Source organism: Cygnus olor, chromosome 23, assembly GCF_009769625.2.
Source record: "Cygnus olor isolate bCygOlo1 chromosome 23, bCygOlo1.pri.v2, whole genome shotgun sequence".
In the NCBI taxonomy this organism is placed as follows: domain Eukaryota; kingdom Metazoa; phylum Chordata; class Aves; order Anseriformes; family Anatidae; genus Cygnus; species Cygnus olor.
The window spans coordinates 6,279,130-6,303,917 of NC_049191.1; the positions used below are offsets into that span (position 1 = coordinate 6,279,130).

A 24,788-nucleotide genomic window follows, 5' to 3' on the forward strand; every position below is an offset into this window, starting at 1 on the left:
ATGACATCTCAGGGCAGTCAGTCTCACTGAGCTGAGACCTTAATGGGGGTTGCACTTTCTCCATGAGGTCCCTCATTGGCACCTGCACCTCTCAGTGACAGTATAGGGAGTCCAACGACTTGAACCCCGACTTCTGGCCATCTAAGGTTAGATGAAATCAATTCTGTCCAAGGAATAGACAGTTCTTAACCAATCCTGTAAAGTCTAGTTGGTCATGATGTATCGCATGGTGCTACCATATCTTTAGACTCTACTAAATTAAATTATCTTACACTCCACATCCCTTCATTCTCATTGAATGTGGAGCATCCCCAGGGTTGTAGGACCGAATAAAGAGTGAGTAGTTGTCAGAGGACTTTGTATTGAACACAACTGACCTCTTCTGCTGGCTTTTCACTGTTACACCCTTGAATGAAGCTGGGCTATTGTGCAGCTAAAATCTCAGGAAGGTGGGGTTAAATCCTGCGTGCCTCCCTGTTTTCTGTGGTTTACACTTCAGCCCCATCTATGCACCCTCCCACTGCATGCGGCAGGATTAAAGCACTAGGGCTTTGAGCAAGTTCCCATTAAACCAATGCCATTCTGTCATTGCAATGCACTATGCCCTATGGCAGAAAATAGTTTCATAAGGAAGACGCTTTTTTTCTGTCTCATTGTAAATCATACGTACCAATTTGTTTCACTTAAAAAGCACCATCCCTATTTCCTTGTGAGTATTCTACCCATTTTCTGTTCTATCTGCTGGTGATGCTGTCTTATTTCAGTGGAATCGGAGTATTTCCTCTCCGAGCGTCTTGTTCATAGCTGTATTTGCTGACAAGTGTGGTAGATTTAATAGAGCCTCCCATTCAAATTCGTTGTAAGAAGAGTTTGCCTTTATAGACAGCCAATTTCAACATTCTGCCCATATGAAATATGTCCATGCTATAGAAGTTGGACTCGCATCATTGTTTGGTAGCAAAAGACAGGAAACTAAAGAGGCAAAATTTCAGTAAAAGAGTGTGTATCCTTTACCTGCTATTGTTGTAAATGACACAGAAGATTACTGCCAGCTTAAGAGCAGATTTTATTCAGAAAAGATTTGCTTTTTATTTGTCAGCAAATGTATGTGCTGCGTTAGGCAGTGCTATGTATATAGTCAGTTTTACTGTGTAGTCTGTTTGGAAGGGAAATATAATTACAAAAATTGTAAAACCATAAATGTTTGCAGGAGATTAGGAGTAATTCAAGTTTGAAACCATTTAGATACATTTTTCAGAACTGACTGTGTTTCAAGTTACTGTATTCAGTTACTGCTGCAGTGCCAGGTTATATATGCATTACACTGAGCATAAGTCCCTGAGGTTTGACTTAATACAATTTATGTTTAGATTACCATTACAAGCAAAGTCTCATAAATTGTAGACATTCAGTCAGTTATTCTTTTTGCAAAATATTTACTGTTATGCTCTATAAAAGTAGCAGTGTTTAATTACTTAACTACAAATGCTGAAGTAATCTTTTTCTGTTTGTTTTCTCTTGGATGTAATTACAGAAATGTGGGAAATACTTTTCCAAGGCTTTTGAACTCAAAAGTGGAACAGAAGGAAGACACGGGGGGACATACACCGTTCAGTGTTATTTTCCTTGCACAGGAAAAAAAGATCATTATGAGATGAGCAGCAAAGTCTCAAGTTTTCAAAGGTTTGCATAACAAACAAGAGACACATTGTGGGTTGCATCTTGACTTTGAAGGCTTGCCACTGTCAACTGAAATAAAATGGCAAGGTTTAAAGCCTTAACCAAGTTCACAAGGAAAATATTTGGACTAAAAGTTTTGGAAAGTTTTCTCTCTTTGAAGTAGTTTGTCATGTGTTACCAATGTGAACTTTATTGACCTTGAAACATTTTTTTTTTGAATCAAATAGCAACTAGTGACACTTTAGTAAAATCTTTAATCAACAACCATCTCCTGGCGGCTCCAGCTTCGTAGCAAATGCAGGCAAAACAGGGAATCTACAGAAGAGCCCTTTATTATTCGTAAATGAAGCCTGCCAAAACCTTCCCGAAATAGCATTCAAAGATCCTTTTAAGGTCATGGATCCTGAACAAAGCCAGAAGAGCACAAAAAAGGCTGAGGAAAGTCCAAGAAAGAGGCTTCCCAAAGGAGAGGCTTTCCAAGCCAGTATTTCATCTGCAGCTACGTATCAGGGCAGCTCTGCTTCTTCGCAAGGAACCCCTCTCCGAGATATCATACCGCAGCAGCACTTTTCTGGCTCTTTGCCGATTCCAAGAGAGGAATCTCAGGAGAAGACTGGACATCAGAAGCAACCTAAGCCTTCCTCTTTTGAACATCCTCCCCACGTCTCGCAGCTTCAGCAACACACACTGTCACCAGCATTTATGTCTCCTGGGAAACCCGAGCACGTCCTTGAAGGGCCCACGTGGCAGCTAGTTGATCCAGTAAGACCAGGTCCCTCCGGCTCCTTTTCATCACCTGGGATTCACTCGCATCACGGCCAGCTCCTACCTTCCCATTCAACGATCATTCCTGGAGAGGACATGCCGTCCGTTCAAAAGGTCTATATCCCTCGCCCTTCGCAGGTTTCCTTGAAACAAGCTGAGGAAGTGCACAAGAAGGAAAAGAAACCTCAGAAGCCAGGCAAATACATTTGCCAGTACTGCAGCAGGCCTTGTGCGAAGCCAAGTGTGCTCCAAAAACATATCAGGTCACACACGGGTGAGAGGCCATACCCTTGCATTCCATGTGGCTTTTCTTTTAAGACTAAGAGCAATTTGTATAAACATAGGAAATCTCATGCTCATCGAATAAAAGCTGGGCTGGCCTCAGGGATCGGAGCGGAGATGTATCCGTCGAGCTTGGAAATGGAAAGGATTGGTGGGGAGGACTTTGAAGAGCCCACGGAAGGAGAAAGCACAGATTCGGAGGAGGAAACGGGTGCAATGTCGGGCCATCCAGCAGAGCTCTCCCCCAGGCAGAAGCACACCCTGTTGTCCAGTAGTTTGCTGAGCGCGGGGAGCCAAGGCTCCAGCCACGACCGGTGTTCCTTGTCTCATTCCAGTATGTCCCAGTCGCTTGAGGACAGCAGCCAGTTTGTGGAGCCATCATCAGACCACACTCTGAGCCATAAATCTGAAGATACCCATACTATAAAACAGAAGCTTGCACTCCGCTTAAGCGAACGGAAGAAGGTCATAGATGAACAAGCTTTCCTGAGCCCTGGGAGCAAAGGGAGTACCGAGTCAGGTTACTTCTCAAGATCAGAAAGTGCAGAGCAGCAGATTAGCCCACCAAATACTAATGCAAAATCTTATGCAGAAATTATTTTTGGGAAATGTGGTAGAATTGGGCAAAGGACTGCAATGTTATCTACAAACACAACCCAGGGGTTTCCACACCTCTCTACCGAAGAGAAACCTAGTATGGTACCGTTATCTGTGCCTAGAACACAGGTTATTGAACACATCACTAAGCTAATTACAATTAATGAAGCTGTTGTAGATACCAGTGAAATAGATAGCGTTAAGCCTAGAAGAAGCTCTTTATCTAGACGTAGCAGCATCGAATCTCCAAAGTCTGGTGTATATAGAGAACCGTTTCAGTTTGATATCAAGTCTGGTTCCAGTAGCCAGTTGGATGCATCGAAAGTGTTGACATCCCACAGCGAAAAAATTAAGCCCGAACAATCATTGTTGTCACTTCAGCAATCCCACAGTGCCACAGAGACAGTGCCTCTCCTAAGAAGCCACTCAATGCCTTCTGCTGCATGCACTATAAGCTCCCCACATACCTTTAGAGGTAGCTATTCATTTGATGATCACATCATGGAGCCTGAAGTCTTAAGTCGCAGCCAAGCATTTTCTTCCCATCCTCGAATGCTAAAACGACAACCAGCTATTGAGCTACCTTTGGGAGTAGAATATGTCTCAGAGGAGGTTAGCTCTGCAAACAAAGAGACTGTTTCCAAACCTCCCGAGGAGCCTGAAACCAAGGAAAGCGATCTTACCAAAAAGTCACGGAAGGGACCGAAAGTTAAAGGGTTCATGTACGAGTGTAACGTATGTGGTGCTCGGTATAAGAAAAGGGATAATTATGAAGCCCATAAGAAATACTACTGTTCAGAACTGCAGCTCTCAAAGCCTCGTTCTTCCACTTCCCATACCTCTTCAGAGACAGAGAAAAGTGTTGTGGATCCTGACACGTGGCCCCAGATGATGCATTACAAGCTAGGGAGCAGTTTGGAGCTTACTCCGCTCCGAAAAAGACGAAAAGAAAAGAGTCTGGGTGATGACGAGGACCCTCCAGCTTTTGAGATGTCTGACACTCCCTCCTCCAGTACTGGGCCAGGGACTCAGTTTGCAAACCCAGCATCCTCTGATGTTGCTTTAAACTTAACCCGTGAATCCATTAAGTCACCAGCAGATCCGGGTAAATCCGCACCTTCTGATGTCAGTGCCAGCTTCCATTCCAGGAATACCAAACCGGCTTCAAGTACGGAGGGCAAAGAGAGAAGGACAACCTCAAAGGAGATCTCCGTCATCCAGCACACGAGCTCCTTTGAGAAGTCTGACTCCATCGAGCAGGCGAGCAGCTTGGAGGGAGAAGAGAAGCCCTTGTCACAGTACTCATCTCAGCCAGCCACACAGCACAGCCGACCACCCCATTCCCTGCAGCCCAAGCTGGTACGGCAGCCCAACATCCAGGTCCCAGAGATTCTGGTCACGGAAGAGCCTGACAGACCAGAAACAGAGCCAGAGCCTCCTCCAAAAGAGCCAGAAAAAACAGAGGAATTTCAGTGGCCACAAAGAAGCCAAACCCTTTCTCAGCTCCCTGCAGAGAAACTCCCACCAAAAAAGAAGCGGCTGCGGCTGGCAGAGATGGCTCAGTCCTCCGGAGAGTCCAGTTTTGAATCAGTCTCTCTCACCAGAAGTCCAAGTCAGGAAAGCAGCATATCCCATGGCTCCAGCCACTCTGTGTCATTTGATCGTGAAGATCACAGCAAGACGGAGTCCACCAGCCAGCCCTCTGAATCCCACCCGAAGCCTCCTGGTGTTGGCTCGCATATGTTGATGGTACCAAGCCACCATCATCATTCCAGGGAGATGCGGAGATCTGCCTCTGAGCAGACACCGAATGTGTCCCATCCTTCCCAGATGTCAGAGACCCGCAGCAAATCATTCGACTATGGGAGCTTGTCATCCACCCCTGCCTCTACCCCTGGCCCCTCGACCTCCTCGGCTCCACAGGAGAGACGGAAATGCTTTCTGGTCAGGCAAGCGTCCCTCACCAGACACCCGGAGCATGACCCAGACTCGGCCCCAGCAGGCCGGACGGAGACAGAAGATCCAATTCCTTCCTCAAGTAAATCTCCTGTGACAAGTCTGCCCCCTCAGCCAGCGTCTTCATCCCCTTTGCCCTCTCACAGCACCTACCCAAGTGATAAGAGTCAGCCGAAAGACAGCCCCCAGCCAGCATACACCCAGCCATACACAGAAGCTCTGCAGGTCTTTCATCCTGTCCCCCAGCTAACGTTGCATGAAAAGCAGTACATGTCCCCTCAAGTGTCCATCTTTCCCTACCAGCACCTCCTGCCGCAGCCGGGGCAGTCTGCAGAGCTCTTCACTGCACACACGATGTCTGACATTCTCTCTGCTCAGTTCTCCATGCCTCAGATTCCTCCTTCCATATTTCAGACCCCACCGCTGCCTCTCCAGCAAACGCTCATCCACCCAGGCCAGCTTCATATCGCCCCTCCGTTAATGTCTCACCCTGCTGAGGTGCCCTTCAGGCAGCATCCTTCGTTCCTGCCGGTGCATTACCCCAGCTCCTCACCGATCCCTTCAGCCTTTTTTCTGCCTCTTCAGTCCCAGTTCGCTCTCCAGTTGCCAGGTGAAACTGGTGGACATTTACCACAGATCAAATCCAGTTTGTTCCCGGCAGCAGGAACCTCCAGCCTTTCCCCATGCACAGAATATGGCTCAGACAGTAGGTTGCATCCTCTGACCCGCACCACAAGCCCTTCGGTGTCCATATCCACGTCTCAGCTCGTTGTTCCTGCGCACTCAGACCCAATGGTGTCGCTTGTTGTCCCCGTTCGCATCCAGACAAACATGCCGTCCTACGGGAGCGCAATGTATACAACGCTGTCCCAGATCCTGGTCACTCAGTCCCAGTGTAGTTCCTCTTCTATCGTTCTCCCAAAATTCGATGATCACCAACCCAAGGGTACCCTGGTCTGTAGTGCTGATGTTCACGGGCTAGGTTTCAATCTGGCACAGATGATCACAGAGGATCAAAGAAGTATTTTCCAGAGCCCGTATCTGAGAGTGCCCTTGCCCCTGCCGGAACGAAAAAGCTATATGCCCCTCACCTCCCCATCGGACAGTGTCCTCGGACTAGAAGGGGGCCCGTCGACAGTCGGTGGAAGCAAAAGGATGCTCTCTCCAGCTGGTAGTTTGGAGCTGACAATGGAAACACAGCAGCAGAAAAGAGTGAAAGAAGAGGAAGTGTCTGAAGCAGAAGAGAAGTTGGAAGTGGTGAAGCCACCCAGTGCAGTGGAGGAAGGGAAAAAGCAGGATAAATCTCACTTTCTAACAGAAAGTCAAGGCAGGGTTGAGGTTGAACCACCACCTAGTTTGTCCTTAGAGCAGTCAGAGCCAAAGGAAATCCCAAGTACTTCGCAGCAACCTGTGTCCCATTCAGGTTCTCCAAGTTTTGAGGCACTGGAAGAGTATAAGCAGCCAGCTGGCAAGCAGTTCCTCAGCAAGGCACCTTTACAAACCGTGAAGAAAGAAGACTCCAAAGAGCTGGTGGAGCAGTCTCCACCAACCCCTCCAAGCCCTGCACCTCTATCTGAGGTCGCTCATAGTGCAATGAAGTCTCGAGAAGGTACAGATGTGAAGAAGGTACTTCAGTTCCCCAGTCTCCACACAACCACTAATGTCAGTTGGTGCTATTTAAACTACATAAAGCCAAATCACATCCAGCAAGTCGATCGACGGTCTTCAGTGTATGCCAGCTGGTGTATTAGCTTGTATAATCCTAACCTTCCGGGTATATCCACTAAAGCAGCCCTGTCCCTCCTGAGGTCCAAGCAGAAGGTGAGCAGGGAAACCTACACCATGGCTACAGCTCCACGTCCAGAGGCAGGCAGGCTTGTCCCGTCCAGCTCCAGGAAGCCAAAAATGACAGAGGTAATGCAATCCTATATATTTCTCCTCATCTGTTTGGATACATGGGAAGAGGGGGACGAGGGATGGGGAATTGCTACAGTTAGTTTAATAGGAATTTGTTCATCCCCTTTCTCAGTTTGGTAAGCACTTGTTCTCAGTGAAACTTTTAGAGTGAAGAAACTAAAACCCAGTATAATACAAAAAAAAAAAAAAAAAGGCAAGCCTGCTCCAAGGCAATGTGCCATATTTCTGTTCTCCAGTTTCTACTTGCCTTGTAATCAAAAGAGCATGTAGGAATCACCACCGCACCATGAACCGCCACTGCTCGAGCACAAAGGATTAGACTTGATTTGCATTTTGTGTCTTGATATTTCAAATAGCTTTACAACTTTTTTTTTCCTTTTTTTTTTTTTAATAAATGCTGTTATAATTCCCTACATTTTGCATGTTATAAACGAAAAAGGATTACCTTGGGGAAATGGGATTCTGTCTGGTTGTGCATCTACTGATCTCACATTAATGAACATGGAGAGGCATGCTTAAAAGTATTTAAAAATATTAAAGGGAGATTTGCAAGTGCATTTAGTCTCCCAAAGAAGCGTATAAGCATGCAGTGACATTTAGAAAAATGCCTCAGTAGGTTAGATGTGGAGTCTTGTAAAAACAGCCATGTTGTTTAGTCCATTTAGTTAATGTCCTTAGCTGTCTGCCTGCTTTTCTAGATATCTACGGATATTTTATACCTAGTCTTTAGAATTAAGAGGAGCAAGGTAAACGGCTTTGCACAGGCAGAGCTCACCAGAGTCATTGGCCACATGGGTACAGAAGTCTTTAAGATGCTTCTGGTAACTGCCTAGTGTTTTGTATCTCACTTTGAGGCCAAATTTTTTTTCTCTCTTGGTTAATGCTGAACCATACAGATCCCTTTAATCCAGGTCATGTTCATGTAGATTAGCAAACAGAATTGCTCTAAAGATTTTGCAATTTGATATTCATCTCAAGTCAATTTATATTGATGGATTATTCATTTTATTTCTGAATCATGAAATGAACTCTGAATATTAAATTTATTATAATCACTGCTGCAGCTGCTGCTTATAAATATGTCTTAAAATACACAGTAGAGTCACTATGATTCAATAAATCTTTATTTCTATTCAGCATTTCCATCATTCTCCTGCAGAAATCCAAAAGGCTGAATTTCTGGGGACCTAGGGGCAGATAATTACCTATGCAGTGCAATAACCACACTGATGCTTGATATTTATGCACTCTTTTTCAAGGGATTTTATCTGAAGGGTGTTGTACCATCCTTGATTTCATTCTCTAATAGAAGTGCCTGTGCTCCTCTGAACTTTGCTCTTTGACATGGTGCTAAAATGCACACAAAGTGTGTATTTCAGAAATACAAGAGACCCTCATACCATGAAGTTAAAGGTTCAGATCTAGACAGGAGTGGTTCAGCCGTTAGTCATCAAAATACTTATTTCACTGCATACATTTACTCAGAAGACCTGAAAGCCTTTTACACAAAGCCCTATGAACTGACTGGTGGTAAAAGTTACAATTTTCATGATAGTTTGCAAAAGTTAGAGCTTGTCCTGCAAAACTCACCTACTAAATGGTGTAGCCAAATTTTAATATTAATACCTGCTACTGAAAGGAGTGGGTTTTGCAGAAATCATGTTAATTTCAATGGAGACAAATTGACCTCATGCCAAGTAGAGAAATATTTTTAATTAGATGATCAGTGGGAGTGAAATCCTCAGTTTAGTCACTAAAATACATATGACTGGCACAGATTAGGAAGTAGCGTTGCTGGTTACTCAGGAAGACGCGATTACCAGGAGCTGCGTAGCAGTAGCATCAATCAAAGGTTGAAAGTTCAACCTTCAGTTAACTCTGCTCTAGCTATTTTCCTTAAATATTTTCTTCTTTATGTAACTATAAGCTGTCAGTCAACACAACAGAAAATGTAAAATGGCTCTTATATTTTGTACAATTATGCATGCAGCAAGCTACCAGCAAGCAGTTGTACTGTGTATACTGTCTACGTACTTGGCTTGATTTCTAAATTACCAGTGGGATTTACCGAGCAGATCAATTCTGAAGTGACTGTAGGCTGCAACATGCATGTAGGGATGGTTAATTACACTGTATTGGGCTTGCACAGTTTGTAAATTAAACAAGATTGTAAAAGGAGGTAGTAGTGACTGTATGATTTTGGCTCTCCATGGTGCCTTTCATCTGTCTATGTTTTGTGCTTTCAAAAGTTGCAATAAATAAACCTCATTCTGCATCTAGAAAGTCAATTGTTTTGTATTCCTCAGTAAATAAGGAACTGAACTTCTCAGGTATTCACTAGCAGTGTTATGAACACACAGCTCCTATCAGGAGGTGGTCACACACCGCTCAAGGTGTTCTGGGTGTCTCCTGCCACTGCTTTCCCCCAAGCACAGAACCCTCGTTGCCCAAAGACACCCTCATGAGCCCACCTCTGCTGTTAAATTGTCATAGTGGTCCCTGGCACAGTTCTGGCCTGGGCTGGCAGCCCCCTCCCATGAAATTTCCAGGCACATTTAGGGAGGTAGGACAGGCCGGGGGTCATTTCCAGGAGGTATCTTGGAAGGGTATGTGGGTCAGATGGTGTAGATGTGGTCTCATCTGTGTGAGCTGATCCCAAGGACACGGGGTAGTCCCGGGTGCATTTAATGCTCTGAGCTGAGCTCAAGAAATCACTGCATGAATTTGAAACGTTTGACCTCAGTGTTGCAAAGCTACTTTTTAGTCAATCCATCCCTCTCCCTGCTGCAAATCTGGTGGTAGCTTCAGCAGTGTGCTGCCGGGGAGGCTGGGCTGCATCCCGCTAAATTTTGCATGTCTCCCTTTGAGCTGGTCACTCGTGGCTTCCTCTATAACCATGGGAGACAAAGAGGCACCTCTTGGGTGATTCATCCCCCCCTTAAGATGTGTGTCTAAGGCAGGGCAGATGAATCACTCTTGAGAGCTGCTACTGTTTCCAGTGACTGTAAAGAGTCAGGGATGACCAGCTCTGATTTAAACTTCTACCAGTTCATTTGCTACTTTCAGGCCAAAATCCCTCTCACAACCAACCCTGGGTCTCTCAAACACCTTCAGCCTTTTTCCAGAAATAATATATGCAGTGAGGATGTGGGCGATTCAGTTAGAGTTCAAAGATATTACTGCATTTATGTAAAAAGTAACCTGGGTAAAAGTCAGTCTGCTTCCCTCTTTCAAAGCTTTGGAGACCCATTATTTGTAATGTTAGGTTTTAGCAGGGAAATGTCCTAAGGTTTCATTCCAGGTGGGGAGCTCCCCTTGCACTGCATGGAGGTACAGAGGCAGATGTAATATTTAGGCCCCATATACTTTAACAAATAATATTAAATATGTGAGATGAGATGTCCGTGCATGACCAAAGCTGGGTCTGAACAAAGGGTGGCAGGTTTAACAGTGAAAAAAGCAAAATCACCCTGGGAACATGTGAGGAGGTTGAGGATTATTTTCTCCCATTGTGTTTTGGCTTTCTACATACTGCACCCTTGGCAGCGCGGTTTTGGTGAAAGGAAATCACCCAAGAGCTTTAACTGTTACGTGATTTATATCAAGTTTAGATGGCTGGAGTCCAAAACTGTGTGGATGTGTGTGTGTGTGTGTAGGGGGAAATCCAAGGGCTGAGGTTAGATGTGCGAATTCTAGAGATGTCTGCTCTCGAGATCTTTGTGGATGCATATTTTTGGAGAGGATTATCCAAGGACATATTGGGACCAGGGACCCACGGCCCTGCCACACGCTCAGAGTGACCCCAAGCCACCACACTTCTTTGTGCCTCGGTGTTCCAGTTGGCACCGTGCTGCAGGGGGTGGTTTAAGCACATTCCCTGCTTGTAAGTGGTCACTGTAAATGTAACACATCCAACAGAGCTGCAAATCCAGATGCAGAGGCCCCGTTTCTCGAGATGTTTTCCTAATTACTGCGCTTAGCTGTCAGGAGCAGCGTGTGGTAGGTTGCTGGTTCTTTCTGAGGCAGCCTGCAGTGTTTGGTCTGTGGAGCTTGTAGAGTGATTTTGTATGTAATCAATGATTGTTTTGCTCTTTTGGGGAGATAGGTTCATTTGCCTTCGCTCCTTTCTAATGAAGGTCGAAAAGATATAACTAGAGCTGAGAAGGAAGAGGATAAAAGAGGAAAATCAGAAGAAGAGGCTCTTGTAACCAAAAGAGGGGAGCCGGTCAGGATCAAGATCTTTGAAGGAGGGTAAGTGACTCGTTTTATTTCTCTTTTCGTATCACAGCCAAGTGAATAGGAGTTACTGATATTGATGATGGCAAGTCAGTGAAGGTGCCATGTGGAGGTGAGCAGAAGGCCAGATGTAATTGGATTCCAGGTTACTTTCTGCAGCCACCTCAGAAACCTGGCCCTCCAGATCACTAGGTACTTAGACTGCATTCAGATTCTTTTTTGAGTTGTCTTCAAGTTACAAACCCCTTGATCTCTTCTCTGAGCAGGTGGTTGAGTGAAGGCAGCTGAAGAACACAAATGCGTCCTGTAGCTGTCTCTGATGTGACAGGGGTGTACTCCCTATCTTCTACATCTTTCCAGAGCCTTCCCCTGAAAATGAAGTTCCTAATGGTTCCTACCATTATGATGAGAAACTGGGAAGATCTTTTCTGATGCTTGGGTTTTAGGTGCGGGAGAAAAGAAGGATTGTTATTGATGTGATTTTAATCCCACCCAGCTAAAGAGCTCAAACCAGAATGGATGCAAGGTCTAAATCTGATGTATGTCTTAATTCGTAGGTCCAGGTAATTCAGAGTGCTCTTCAGTAATTCAGCACTGATCTACTGTTTATCTTTTCAAAAATGAAAAATCATTTAATGAGTAGCGTGTCTGTGGGATGCAATTATGTTTCATACTTCAAGATCATCCTTCCTGTGTGCTGCAGAGGGGGCGAAAAAGACTTGAGAAATCCCTAGCAGGATGCATCAGTTCTGCCCTTGCCATTGGGTGGTCTTGGTTTTTGTGCATTAGAAAAAGGCTTTAATTAGTCAGTGGTTGTGGTTTTCTCTCTGCTGTTACCTGTTGAAATTTGCTTTTATTTTAAAGTGTTTCATTAGCAGATGATCAAACTAGCTAACCAAGAGAGTAAAGTAGTGCTTTGTGAAAGGAAACCTGCTTGTTTGCTCAGGACAGCTCACCTCTCACCCAGACACAGGCACTATGCCTGCAGCTCGGGTTTAGATACCTCGGCATGAGTGGTGAGCACAAGGAGCTAAAGGAGGAAAGGAGGAGCCTTTCCCTGTCGCATTCACATCAACCTGGACTGGTTGTCACCTAAAGTGATTTAGGGAGGGAGCTGGGGGATGGCAAGAAAGCAACAGACTGGGAAATATGATGGGCTCAGTACATTGCCATCACCCTCCCATTGCAGATAGGGCCCCCGGGACCAGCTGAGCATTGGGCTTTATTGCCTTAAAAGCCCACGAGAAGCCTCCGTTTCCCTCAGATGGGTTCTTATGGCTATTTCAGAGGGACTCTTGGACTCCTTCCTAGACGTGATTAAAAAGGCTGAGTTAACATGAATGAAAATCACCTTGCCCCTCACAGAGCTGCTCCTCAGAGGTTTTTTGGGGAGAGACGCGGAGGTGCTTCAGAAGAGCAACGTCTCCGCAGCCCTGTGCTCCCGTGGGAAGGCTGTCTGCTGTCCCCAGCCGAGCAAAACGGATGGGGAGTCACATTTTCTAAAAGACAGACACAAAATAAAGCAACTTCTCCAATATGTTCTGTATAAGCCAGCACCAGGGAATGTATTAGTCATCCTGAACGTATGCTATGTTTTATTTTAAAGTTCCTGTAGCATTGGCTTAAGGCAGCCGTCCTTCTGGATGTGAGATAGAATATAGTAGCTGTTTAATGCCAAGCACAGGCATGGACATAACACATCAGATTGTAGAAATACATATAATATCAAAATTAGATGGCATACGCAGTGCTGAGAGGTCAGGAAGGACAGGATGTTCTCCCAGGGTGCTCGGTACAGACCTGGTGCTTCGTGCCTAAGTTCCAAAAGGTTTCCTACAGTAAACTACAGTAAAGGAACAAGCTTGCAGATGAAACCATGTGGTGCCTAGGGCTTTGCACACAATACTAAATGGATCACACCTATTTCCTGCCATCTCTTCTGTTTTACAGAAAGTACATCCATTCTCAAGATGTTATTTCACCTACCTCCTCCCCACACCTCCAAGATTCCCTCTTTGTCTCATTCCTCTCTTTATTTATCAGTTTCACATGGTCTGCTCCAGGCTAGACCCATCCTTCCAGTGAGATGTTGTTGGTTTCAAATCGTTTGGAGCCAACCCATGCTCTGTTGCCTCAAGCAAGGAGGGAGATTATAAAGAAATTTGAGTGTTTGTACACAAGTTGAACTTGCTGCAGCTCTTTTAGCTCCCTCTTCCTCTCAGCTTTTGTTTCTTTAGAGCTCATCCCTTTCTCAATGCTATTTTCAACACTTGCATTTTCCCTCTGTGCATCCGTCTTCCAGTCCTATTGCTGCCATTCCCCCATTGCTAACAGTGCTTATGGCACTGCCAGGACCAGCCCTGCTACTTCCCCTGCTGCTGTCCAGCCTGCTGGCTAGAATTGTATTCCTTGGCTTTCAGAGAAGACCAGGAAAGCCAAATTTCATGCTTCCATCACAGCTACTGCCCATTTGTAAGAACGATCTTGCCAGAGGCTCTAGGAGCTGTGCCCTTTGTGTTGTGGCTCAGGTTTCTTGGGGACTGCGGGAGGAACGTGTGTGGTTCTGCCTTGGCTTTCCCACAATTAGATGTAGATGGGATCTGCAGAGTTTCGTTTGGGCTCCTGTTTAAAGAACAAGTTCCTCTTTGAGCAAGTCTTAAGACCATTCCATACATAATTTCAGTGGTGACTTTCTGCTTACAATCATTAAATTTCATAGTACCGAGTATACCTCCACAGGAGCCAGCACTCACCCCCTAGCACAAGTGCTGCCCTGCACTTGACTGCAAAGGAGGTGGGAGTCATTCAGCATCCCTCACACAGACTGGATGCTGCCCTGCCTTGTTAGGATGTGTCTGGGAGAATCGTGCCATTAGGCAGCCAGCTCAGAGCTTATACTCCTGAAGGAGCAAATAAAAATACCCTTGTCTTGTCCTGGGGGATATTGTTGTGGTTTTGAACAGTGGAAATGATCTTTGAAGGTCAAGCTGGCCAGCACAGCTTCAGGGGAAGCGCCGTGATTCCTCGGTGGCTCTGTGTCACCTTCATCAACCTGCTCTGGTGGTTTGGAGGCATCGGGCCCATTCTGAAATCTTACATCATGAAACTGTAGATTGGTATCGACCTGATTTGAGAGTGAGGCCTGTGATGGTATCATGGTCTTGTCAGGGAAATGTTGCCTGTTTGCTGTGCATTAGTGTTTCCATGAGGAAATCTGATAGGAGTGGCGATAGTTACAGTCAATATGTGTTCTTCTGTTTCACAGCCAAACACTCCGTGCTCTTACGATGCCCATCGGTGGGCTTATGGCACTAGTTGATTCCAACTAGTAGGAAAAGCAATACCAAGAAGTAGGAGGGTTAAGAACAACTAACCTTAACTGGCATCCCCAGAGCAGTGACATGTAAAATGAATACCTCATCAAAGGGAAGGCAGAGGTGCTCTCTGTGGAAAACTGTTCCTTTATTTTTTTTCCCTGCAGTTAGCAAAAATGTTATGGCTACAACCTTCTGGTTGCATACCCATTCATTCACACCTTAAAAAACAGCTCCCTGTCACACGTGTGCAAATCCACACATGAGTGAGACGAGCCCCTAGTGATGTAATATGGGGTGTCTTTTAACATAGACAGAGATGCACATAGTGCTGTCCTGCCCCAGGCTGCTGTAGGCATCAATTTGGTCTGACCCAGGCACGAAGCCATGTCCTTCACTCCTTGTCCTCACCAATAAGTAACAGAGAGTTGCAGGTTTGTCTGGCACAGGGTCTTCTGACCCAGAGTGATGAATCCCCACCTTCAATCACTGCTCCCTTGAGCCTGGGTGAATTCCTGACCTTCAGCCCCTTCTGCCTAGGGCAGTGAGGGATTGCATGAGGTTTGACCACTGCCTTCCCTAGAGAACCCCTGGGTTGGAAGGGGAGAGGCTGTTGTCCTCTGTCTCCATGCTGTGGGGTTGCTTATGGGATTTTAGGGAGGTGGGAAGGAGACAGGAATATATCCAGCCTCACTTAGCCTGTCTGCTGAGAGACTTTCCCCTGGGTTGAAGGAAAACAGAGAAACCTTGGGACTGTTTTATCAGACGTGAACATGACTGCTAGCTAGTAGATGCACGAGTTAAAAGAAAAATCCCTTTTGGGGACCCCTTAGTTGTACGCAAACATCCCTCCCCCAGCCGTCCTCCCGGTTCATGCCGCTGTGGACTCACTGCGATCTGTGGCCGGCTTCTCCGGGTGATCTCATTGCATTTCTATGACCGGCCACAGAAACTGCAGCTCCCACCACCCGCTGACACACACCTAATGGAAAATCCCTGGCACAACAATGCGAGAGTTTTATTACCCCGGAGAAAGCCTCTCTGTTAAACAAGCAAAGTTTCTCAGCGTGTAACTCCAAACCCCTGCACCGAACCCGGTTCGTTCAGGGGATTTCCTTTGCTGTTTAGATGAGTTCTAAGAATTCGCTGTGTTTATTTTGCAAGAGCCGTTCATCCCAAAGACACTAATTTGAGCACAGACATTAGCAGCGAAGGAGGAATCTGTCCGTAGCACATCCGGCTGTCCTGTACATCAGCACAAGCAAAGCCTGAGTGCTCCTTCATTCACCTGCAAGCCTGCTCGTGTCTTAGAGGTGAACTCACCTTGTGGCCCCAGGGTGGTGCCTCATGGGTGTAATATTACATTGAACAGTAATATTTCACTCTGTATTCTAAGGTGAAAGCAAGGAATTTCAGGCATTTTCATTTTAAATAGAAAGTGAAAGGGGTTTTCCTAAGACTGGCCACTTTGGGGAGGAATTGGTATTAAAACTTTTCCATTAGGGCCAGAGGTGCCAGACTGAGCACTCACAGTTAATTTGAGCATCTTGGGGGGCTTGGTTGCTGGATTTTCCCTGCCTTCAGAAGTGCTGAGCAGGCATTGCTGAGCTCCATTTATGCAGCGCTGAGGCTGCACAGCCCTTCTGAAAACATGGTCCTATCTGTGTCAAGCTGCTCTCTGAGATATGATTGTAAAGCCTCAAACATCAGCTTGTGCACAGGTGTTTGTTCTACTTCTGTAAAGGACCTTTACAAAAAACAAGTTTCTGATATGTGGCTTTTCTTGTTTTCAGATAGTATTTTACAACTAATAGAGAGGAGAGCTTTCATACCACAGGGTTTGAGACTAGCAGGTACAGCCCTATTGCCTAGACAGATCTGAAAACACTTAACCAGCTTGGGTTGGGCATGCTGGGAAAAGGGAAGGGAAGAGCATTCCCTGATTTTGCTAATTGCTTATATGAAAATAAAAGAAATCACGAGAAATGCTGGCAGCTCCCCAGGGATCCTCACCAAGGGAGCCTCCATTTCCCTTGAAGAAGCATCCGTACCCGTGGGGTTGGGTACAGCCCGAAGGGTCAGGATGCTCACGCTCGCCGGGATCTGGCCTCATGGTAATGGGCACTGTGCCTGGCAGTGTGCCCCATATGGGGGAAGGACAAGCCTTATTTCTCATGCCCGATAAAGGAACATAAGGTCTCTTTTGAGCACCATACGTTTACACTCTTTTTTTTTCTTTTTTTTTTTTTTCATAGCACAAGCAAAGCACATTTTCTGCTTAAAAAGCTAACAATCCGAAGAAGACAAGACACAGGGTGGCAATTTAAGGAAGGACGGGCTTGTGAATTTTACCAATGCTGACAAGATGAAAGGAGAGATTGTTTGAAGAGACAGGTTTACAGGCAGTGAGAAGGGCTGCTTGAAAGATACGTTCAGGAATAGCAGCAGAGAAGAATAGCAACCAGAGAAAAATATTTTTCAGAAAGAAATGAATATATACTTTTTGCTTTGAAAATTGTTGCATTCTTCCTTTAAAGTATCTTTAAAGCTGTATGGAGAAAAGGTTCCATTCAACTTGAAACAAATGATTTCCCCATCCCACCCCATAATAAGTCTTCAAGAAAATTTGGATTTTTTTTTCTTTTTATCTCTGGGCTTACTTAAACAACGCTTTTGCCTGATAACTCGGCTTGTTGCCAAGAAACTGAAAAATTGGTTGTTTTCGGACGTTTGTTCAGGAAATCCTTTCTTGGATTAGGAGCAGCAACGTAGACGGCAGGAAACGGAGTGTGGAAGAAGAGGAAAGTTTGGGAGAGCAGCTAGAGGCAGTGCGGGAGCAGCAAAGCAAAGGTGTCACTTGCTGGACTCCAGCCCCGGAGACCTCGGTCTGTCTGCTCGCCACCGCCTAGATGTGTCAGATAAGAAGCGGTGCGACTGGGAGCGCGAGCACATTTCCTTTGGGAGGGAAAGTGTGGGACGGCTCTGTAAGCGTGCCAGCTCCCAAACCTGCCACTCAGCAGATGGTGCTGTGTGCCAGGAGCTCTTGTATAAGTAACCTTGTACATTACAGAAGTAACCTCGGTTTATTAACTTGAAAACAGGTTATTAATTTCTGTCAGGAGCAGATTCTGGTTGTATAACCAATACTGAAGCATCATGCAAGATCCCAAATGTGTTTTTGGGACAGAGCCCAGAGCTTGAAGTACCTTCTATTTCCCTTGCTTTTATGACAGTGTTTGCACCCTGTGAGTTGATAGCCACCATAAATGCTCCTCAAGAGCCTGTGCAACATGGATCAGCATCATTCACATTGAGTCTGTTCTTTACTACCTCCTGTGCTTTCCCCTTGTGGATGTGGGTGCAAAAATCATTAAATCCTCCCTATGTTTTGGTCAACTAAACACAGCCCCACTCTCAGTGACCATCCTAGCCCTGACACAGCCGGATGAAGACACACTTGTGAGCATGTGGCCCCTCGTGCAGCTCACACTCGGGGTGTGATGCTGGCCGGCTGTCCCATCTCCACCTCCACCTTGGCTCCAAAACGCAGGATGTCCCCGAGTGCCTACAGCTTGGAGCACTAAGGACGGCTTTCCTCTAATACCAGCTGTGTTTGTGCTGAGCAGTTCCTGAACATGCTGTTCCCTGAGCATATCCTGGAGACAGTGAATGTGGTGCTTGGAGCAGATAAGTGTGACTTGGGGGTGGTGGGTTGTAAACCCGTCCTGTGCTCGTGACTCACCGGGGCTCTTGGATAAGTCGCTCCCCTCTCCGTGCTTCCATTTCCTTGTTTGTGAGTGGGGACACACAAACTCACCTAGTGCTGAGCTTGATTATATTCTGCCTTTAAAATATCTTAATATTCCTCAATAGGAATTGTTAATGCTTTACCCCATTTCCTACCCTGAATATCTTGTCACTTCACTTGACAAATTGGATTCATTCTGCAGCTTATGTCTGTTTTCCTAGGAAATTAGACAAACACAGAAGGATTCAGTCTGGGTTGTTGTCTGGTTTTCTTTATTATTTTTCCTAAATTATTTTCCGTACAGCCAGCCCGCTTTCTTGACACGTCTTTCTGGCAGGCCCTTATAATACCGCTTGCTGCTAATTTCCCACAGCCAATTATTAAAAAATACTATCTTCAGTTTCCTGTGTGACCTTGTGTGGGAGGCTCACCTTTCTGCAGGGGTTTCTCTCCTGAGTAAAGATCCCTGAGAGCATCCATCCAGCCTGCCCAGGGGCTTCCCCAGTGCAATGCAGTTACAGCAGGGCAGAGGCTGAGCGTGGCCCTTCCCCGAGCATTCCCAACAAGTTTTTCCCAGCTTCTTCTTCTGTTCACCATGACATTTAACCTTCTCCATCTTACACAAGGGCAAGACTTCCTATTTGCTTTCATCTCAAATGAGGAAAAACACAGACTTAAATGATAGCAAGCAAGAAAATGTCTTTGGTGCCTTGCATAGGTGCCTGGTGGGGACCAACCTGCCTTGCTGGCATTGTGCTCTATCTTATCTGGGGAATGAAGAATGCTCCAGCTGCCAGGCTCATCAGTCTCCTGCAAATGACTTAAAAGTCTACTAATAATTGCATATATTCTAGCTATTGTTCTATTTTATTAGTTGGCTTCTAACACCTTGCAGATCCAAGGTTCAGTCCAGTTAGGTGAAAAGGAGCAGCCCCCGTTCTGCACGCTCAGAGACCAGCATGTAAGTGGGTTCCTGGGGTGGGAAAGAGGACCATTTTCCTTCCTTCTTCATTGGAAGGACAAGTTCCGGTCACTGCAAGCAAAAGGCAGGTGGGAAGCTCTGTGTCACTTGGGGCATCTCTTCCTTGCCATGCCAGAGACTGGTGACCTTGGAGATCAGCTCACCTCTCCCTGTCTCTGTCCTCTCTTTGCAAATAAGGGGACAAGGGAGGATGGTGGTAGGGGGTGTGTTTGTTTTAGACCTGGTGTTGGAGTCTGTGTAGCGTGCTCTAGGTGACCCTGCTTGAGCAGGGGGGATTGGACTAGATGATCTCTGGAGGTCCCTTCCAACCTCAACCATTCTGTCTGGCTAGACCATTCCATGTGTTAAAATGTTGCCTCTATCCTATGTGAAACGTCATCTAAGTTTTGGGACTGGGATTCACTCATGAAACACTGCACACGCTATCCTGGAGTCGTTCTGTGTAGTGAGGGCACAAAATGTATGGGGTTTGAGAGAGGCAGAAGATAAACACAGGGAATATGACCCTGTGGACCCACATGGGGAGGTCTGAGGTTGTAACCTGTGCACTGGCTGCATTTGGTATTGCAGAGTTACCAAGAAAAATGAAAAAACAGAATTCAGGGCAGAAAGTGCCAGCAGGTGCTGGCAGGTAAGGGCAGCCAGTGGAAAGGAAGGGTGTGAGGTGATCAGTAAATTTTGGCAGCTAAACAGGGGTGGAGAAAGGAAGAAAATGGTTAAAAGGAAAGATATTGCAGTTATCTGAGCAGGAGAGGGTCGCGCTGGAAGAGCTGAGCACTCACAACAAAGAGGGAGGGTGTGGGGTGAGGAGAAAAAGGGAACAAGCTGGTGCCAGCAAGGAAGTGAAGAGAAAAAAAAGGATGAGGGTCAGAGATGATCTCAGGATCTGGAAAATAATGTAGAAATGGATGCATACAAGTACCAAGTTAACATTACTCACACGTGTGCTTTTCCAAGGTTGTACACGCTCTCAGTTTTGTAAGAGTATGCATTTTTTTTTTTTTTTCACTTTAATAAAAGGCAACTGGATGCTTTCCTTAGTCGGAGTCTTGAAAATGATAGCATAAAAGAATCCGTGTGAAATCCCGAAGTGATCACCTGGGCTGTCTTGTATCTCAGATTCAGAGACATGACACAACGTCTTATTCCGAGCTGCTGCTTGATATGGGCCAAATGTCTGGAATAATGAGGTCTCCATGTGAGCAGACTGCTTATGGGTTTGTGGCAAACATCAACATTATAGAGTTCGCACTGTATTGATTCGGTGACACAATCTCTACAATTAATTTGGTGGAAAATTTGAGAAGGCAAACGCTTTTACCAGGTTTACTTAGGATTAGCCAGTTCTTAACATCTGCACATCTAGGCAGCCTGGCCTATACAGAAATGTAATTTATAGAAGCCTTTTAATAGATTCCAAGTACTGTGCAATCAATTAGAAACCCGATGTTCAAATAGACAGACCCAGACCTGACTGCCTGTTACTCAATCCATATTCCACAAGGTAAATGGCAGGAAGATGACTCTGAGAACATAATTCTGAACTGGCTTTTTGGGACTTCCTTTTCTGGCCCTTTCTAAGGATGAAAACATTACTTTTGAGAAGACAGATCTCTTCTCAAGGCAGAATTTAATCTGATTCCTGTTTTTTTTTTTTTTTTTTTTTTTTTTTTTCAATGTAGTAGTTGATTTTCAATTCTCTTTAGTATCAAAGACAACCAGAGAATCCTGGTGACGACAGATGGGATGTGAAATTCTTGGGAACATTCTGCATGATGGAAATGGTAGAGGTCTGAGAGTAACGTGTGGCTAAATCGTATTTTCAAATAAATGACACGCACACAAGAGCATGAATTCTATGAAATCCACCCACTGGCTAGTTATTCCACCTAGAGATGGGCCATGTGCCTCACACTGGGGATTAAGGACCACCGCCTTCCAATTTAGATTCCAAATTTCGGTTTTGGAAAAGTCATACTTTTTATTTAATTTGGAAGTGAGCACACCAGTTGTACTGATAGTAAGAACTGAGTAAAGCCTGTTACATCCTTAAGTAGCGAGGTTGTGAAAGCCAGGCTCTACATTTAAGAAATGTTTTTCAATTCTTCCTGGTTTGGTGCTGGAAGGAGAGCAGCTTAGCCTGTGTGCTTTGTCCTGATATAGCCCATGATGTAACTGAATTTTTGATGGTTATGAATATCATCGTTCATCTGCACAACTGAGGGAGGTGCGATGCCTTGGAAGGAAGGTGAGATCATCCCTCCCCAAGGGACACTGCTGGGCTTGCTCGAGGTGGGAGAGGTTTGAGAGGCTGTGGGACGTGGCAGGAGCAGATGGAAAGAAGACCAGAGGGAATGGGCAGAGCCTGCTGCTGCTCAGAGAGCCAGCGAGCTGCTGGAGGCAAGGATCCAGCTGCAAGGATGTGGTGGGCTGGGCTACATATAAACCTCTTCTCTCTCTCTCTCTCTCTCTTTTTAATATTACATTTTCTCTTTTTTTTTTTTTTGGCTATTTAAATGTTAATGTTTTTTGTTGTTGCATTATGATATAGCCTCCACTTGCTTTTCAGTTGTAGCCTTTTTTTTGAGCTCACTGGGGACACGGTGCAGGCAGATGCATCTCAAACCTGCAGCTAATCTGAGTCCGATGATCTCTGGATCATGAAGTGCTATAAGGCAGCTGTCAGCCTAGCTCAGGTTCTTCAGGATGGAAGAGTAAGAAAAAGCTGTGATTACTCATTGTGAGTGCTTAAAGTCATTTTCCTATCCTGAAGGACCTGCTGCTGCTCAGGCATTTACACAAAATCAATTGAGCAGAAAAGGAGGCTAGGATGGGGTGTCACCCTTTAAAACATGTGAGAGCATATGTATTGTAAAACACGAATCCAGACTGACTGTAACTGCATGCTTCTTTGTGAATAGAATCTAAGGCAGAAAGCAACGTGACCTAATAAAATATCTTTGCTGCTCTGTTTTGCTGTTTGTGCTAGTTTAGAGATAAGACTGAAGAATAACAAGGTTTGTATAAATTGGAAGCAGGATTGCTCCACTGGGTCATAACAAGCAAGGTCTTGGCTAATTCTGATGATGTTCACCTGGGATCTTTGCACGGTGGTTTGACTTCCTGCAAGTCCATGTGTTTCTGAATGCTTGGGTCCTCTTGTCGCTAAACTTCATTCAGGACTTGGTATGTCAAACACAGGGTGGGATAATCAGATGTGTGTAGCCAAGTTTTCGTAAACCTTTGTGTTTATTGGGTGCCTTGGCTTCTTGTAGACCCCAGACACGATTGAATGGGTTTGTGTAACTCTTGGTTGGGCTAGCAGCACAGTAGCAGCACTTTCAAAGAGCAAATATTTCTTGCAGATGTTTTAGATCAGCAGTTAAACCAGTGGTTTTCAATGTTTGCGAACATCTTGCCATTCTTATTTAAACAAACTATTTAATTGCAGAATGATGTGCTTTTCAAGGTTGGAGAGCCTGAGTGCTTATGCTGCTTTTCTGAGATTCAACTGTATGTATTTCAGTTCCCTTACAAGACCAAAGAGCACTTCCAAACATTGGGTTATCTGCAGAGCAATGATCTGAAGAGCATCCTGTGCCTGCAAGCTGGTTTTGATAAAACTAGAACCTGTCCCAAATGTGAACTGAGCAAAGACCTTTAGTACTAAAAATACAGCCCTCTGCTTGGTAGGAGAGCTGCTGTGGGACCGGAGACCCCAAGGCTGTAGAAGTATGGAGCCGGTCAGTGGGGAGGGATGCTGTATGGCTCGAGAACCCTGTGTCAGCTGTCATGGGTCATAACGCTGCTAGAAAAGTGTGGCACATAAAAGAGAGGTTTGAGGAGCTTAGGGTAAAAATTGATCAACTTTTCGTAGCTCAAAGAGGGCAAGGCTTTGTCATAGGCTTAATCAGGCGCTGTAGTGTGGGGAAAATTATTATTATTTCATTTATATCCTTGGTATATCCTTGGTTTGTGGATATTTTCCTTTCCCACCCCCACCAAAGGCTGTAATGCTGTGAACTGCAGTGAGCTCTCCTGTGTAAGTAGGAATATAGAATCACAGTACAAATAAAGGATAATTAGTCTATTTACCCATGCTGTCAATGGCCTTGAGATTAGAGCTGAAGCGTGCTGTTTTTACTGCAAAGTATCATTAATAACAATAATTTATTATGAATTCAGCTCTTCACATGTTGAATCTTGAGTTAAATTTGTTGAACTGAAAGCTGAGCTCATCACTTAGGGAAGGATTTAATCTTCTGAGGCACTGAGTAATGTGCAGGGCTCGCTGCGGTCACTAAGAACTGCAGGTACTTGTACCTTTGCAGGCAGGACCTTTATGTAGCCGTATAGGCTTAATAAGCTCACTCACAGCATCCAGGAATGAAAACTGTGGCCCTATTGCATGGGCACGCTGTTGAAGCTGATGGTAAATTAAGAAAGTGCTAATACATTGCAAAGGGAACTTGCAGGTGGCAGCAGCCTATGGAAATGGAAGAGCTCTGGGAGGTGCCAGTCCTATACTGTGCTCTAGCCATAGACCCCGTGAACGTTTACAGTTTGCAGCTTGACTTCTCCAGCAGAGAAAGTCACAGCGATTTCTGCTAGTACACCGCTGGTCCCTGGTGCATCGCTGTTGTGCAGCGTTAAAAATCTCCAGGGCACCTCAGCGTAAAGTGCTCTCGACTCTCTCTGCTGAAGCGTGGGGAGTTTTAATTTCTTGCACTGAGGAGCAGTGATTTAAAATAGCTTCTAACTCTGCCCCCTCTCCTTTGGAAGGGGATTTCATGGTCCTCCCTTTCCTGCACAGCCCAGAAAGGCTGGAGAGCCGCGGACGTGTCAGCAGTAACGGCAGCTGGTTATTTTTGCACAGTCTCCGCAGCCTTCCTGCCATCTCTTAAGAAGCGTGAGTCGTGTCACCAGAACCGCCGAAGCCTCCAGCAGCCAAGGTCACATCTGGAGCAGCGGGTTCATGAACCGTGCCTGGAATCAGATTGCTGCAAGCTCCTCCACAGATGGCCCTGTCAAGGGAAGTCCCAGCTGGATGGTGATCCCACGGGCGCTGGTGGTTGTTGGCAGCTTCCTGCCGCTCGATGTTTATTCAAGAAAGGGGAAGACAAGTGGTTTCGAGGAGGAGTCGCCTCGGATTCTTGTGGAGTTTGGTGTCGCCTCATCTTCAGACAGCAGCACGTCTTCCAGCAGTCTCAGCTAGAAGCAAGCCCAAGTGTCCCATATGAAGGTGTGTGGATGAGAGACCCCCAGAAGCCTGTGTGTGTCCCCCGTCTGTCTTGGGAAAAGTGCCGCAGTC

The 24,788-nt window shown here is 45.6% G+C and overlaps 1 protein-coding gene across 13 annotated transcripts in view; it reads left to right on the forward strand.

The window, feature by feature from the left end:
• HIVEP3 (HIVEP zinc finger 3) overlaps window positions 1-24,788 on the forward strand; it is a 288,536-nt gene that overhangs the window by 221,921 nt on the left and 41,827 nt on the right. For all 13 annotated transcript variants that reach the window (XR_005814330.1, XR_005814332.1, XR_005814331.1 and 10 more), the window contains 2 exons: window positions 1,535-7,194; window positions 11,303-11,448. Coding sequence is in view for 10 of the 13 variants with exons in the window: in XM_040534690.1 (XP_040390624.1) it covers window positions 2,077-7,194; window positions 11,303-11,448 (5,264 nt within the window). In the remaining 3 variants the exon portion in view is untranslated. The remainder of the gene's footprint in view (window positions 1-1,534; window positions 7,195-11,302; window positions 11,449-24,788) is intronic.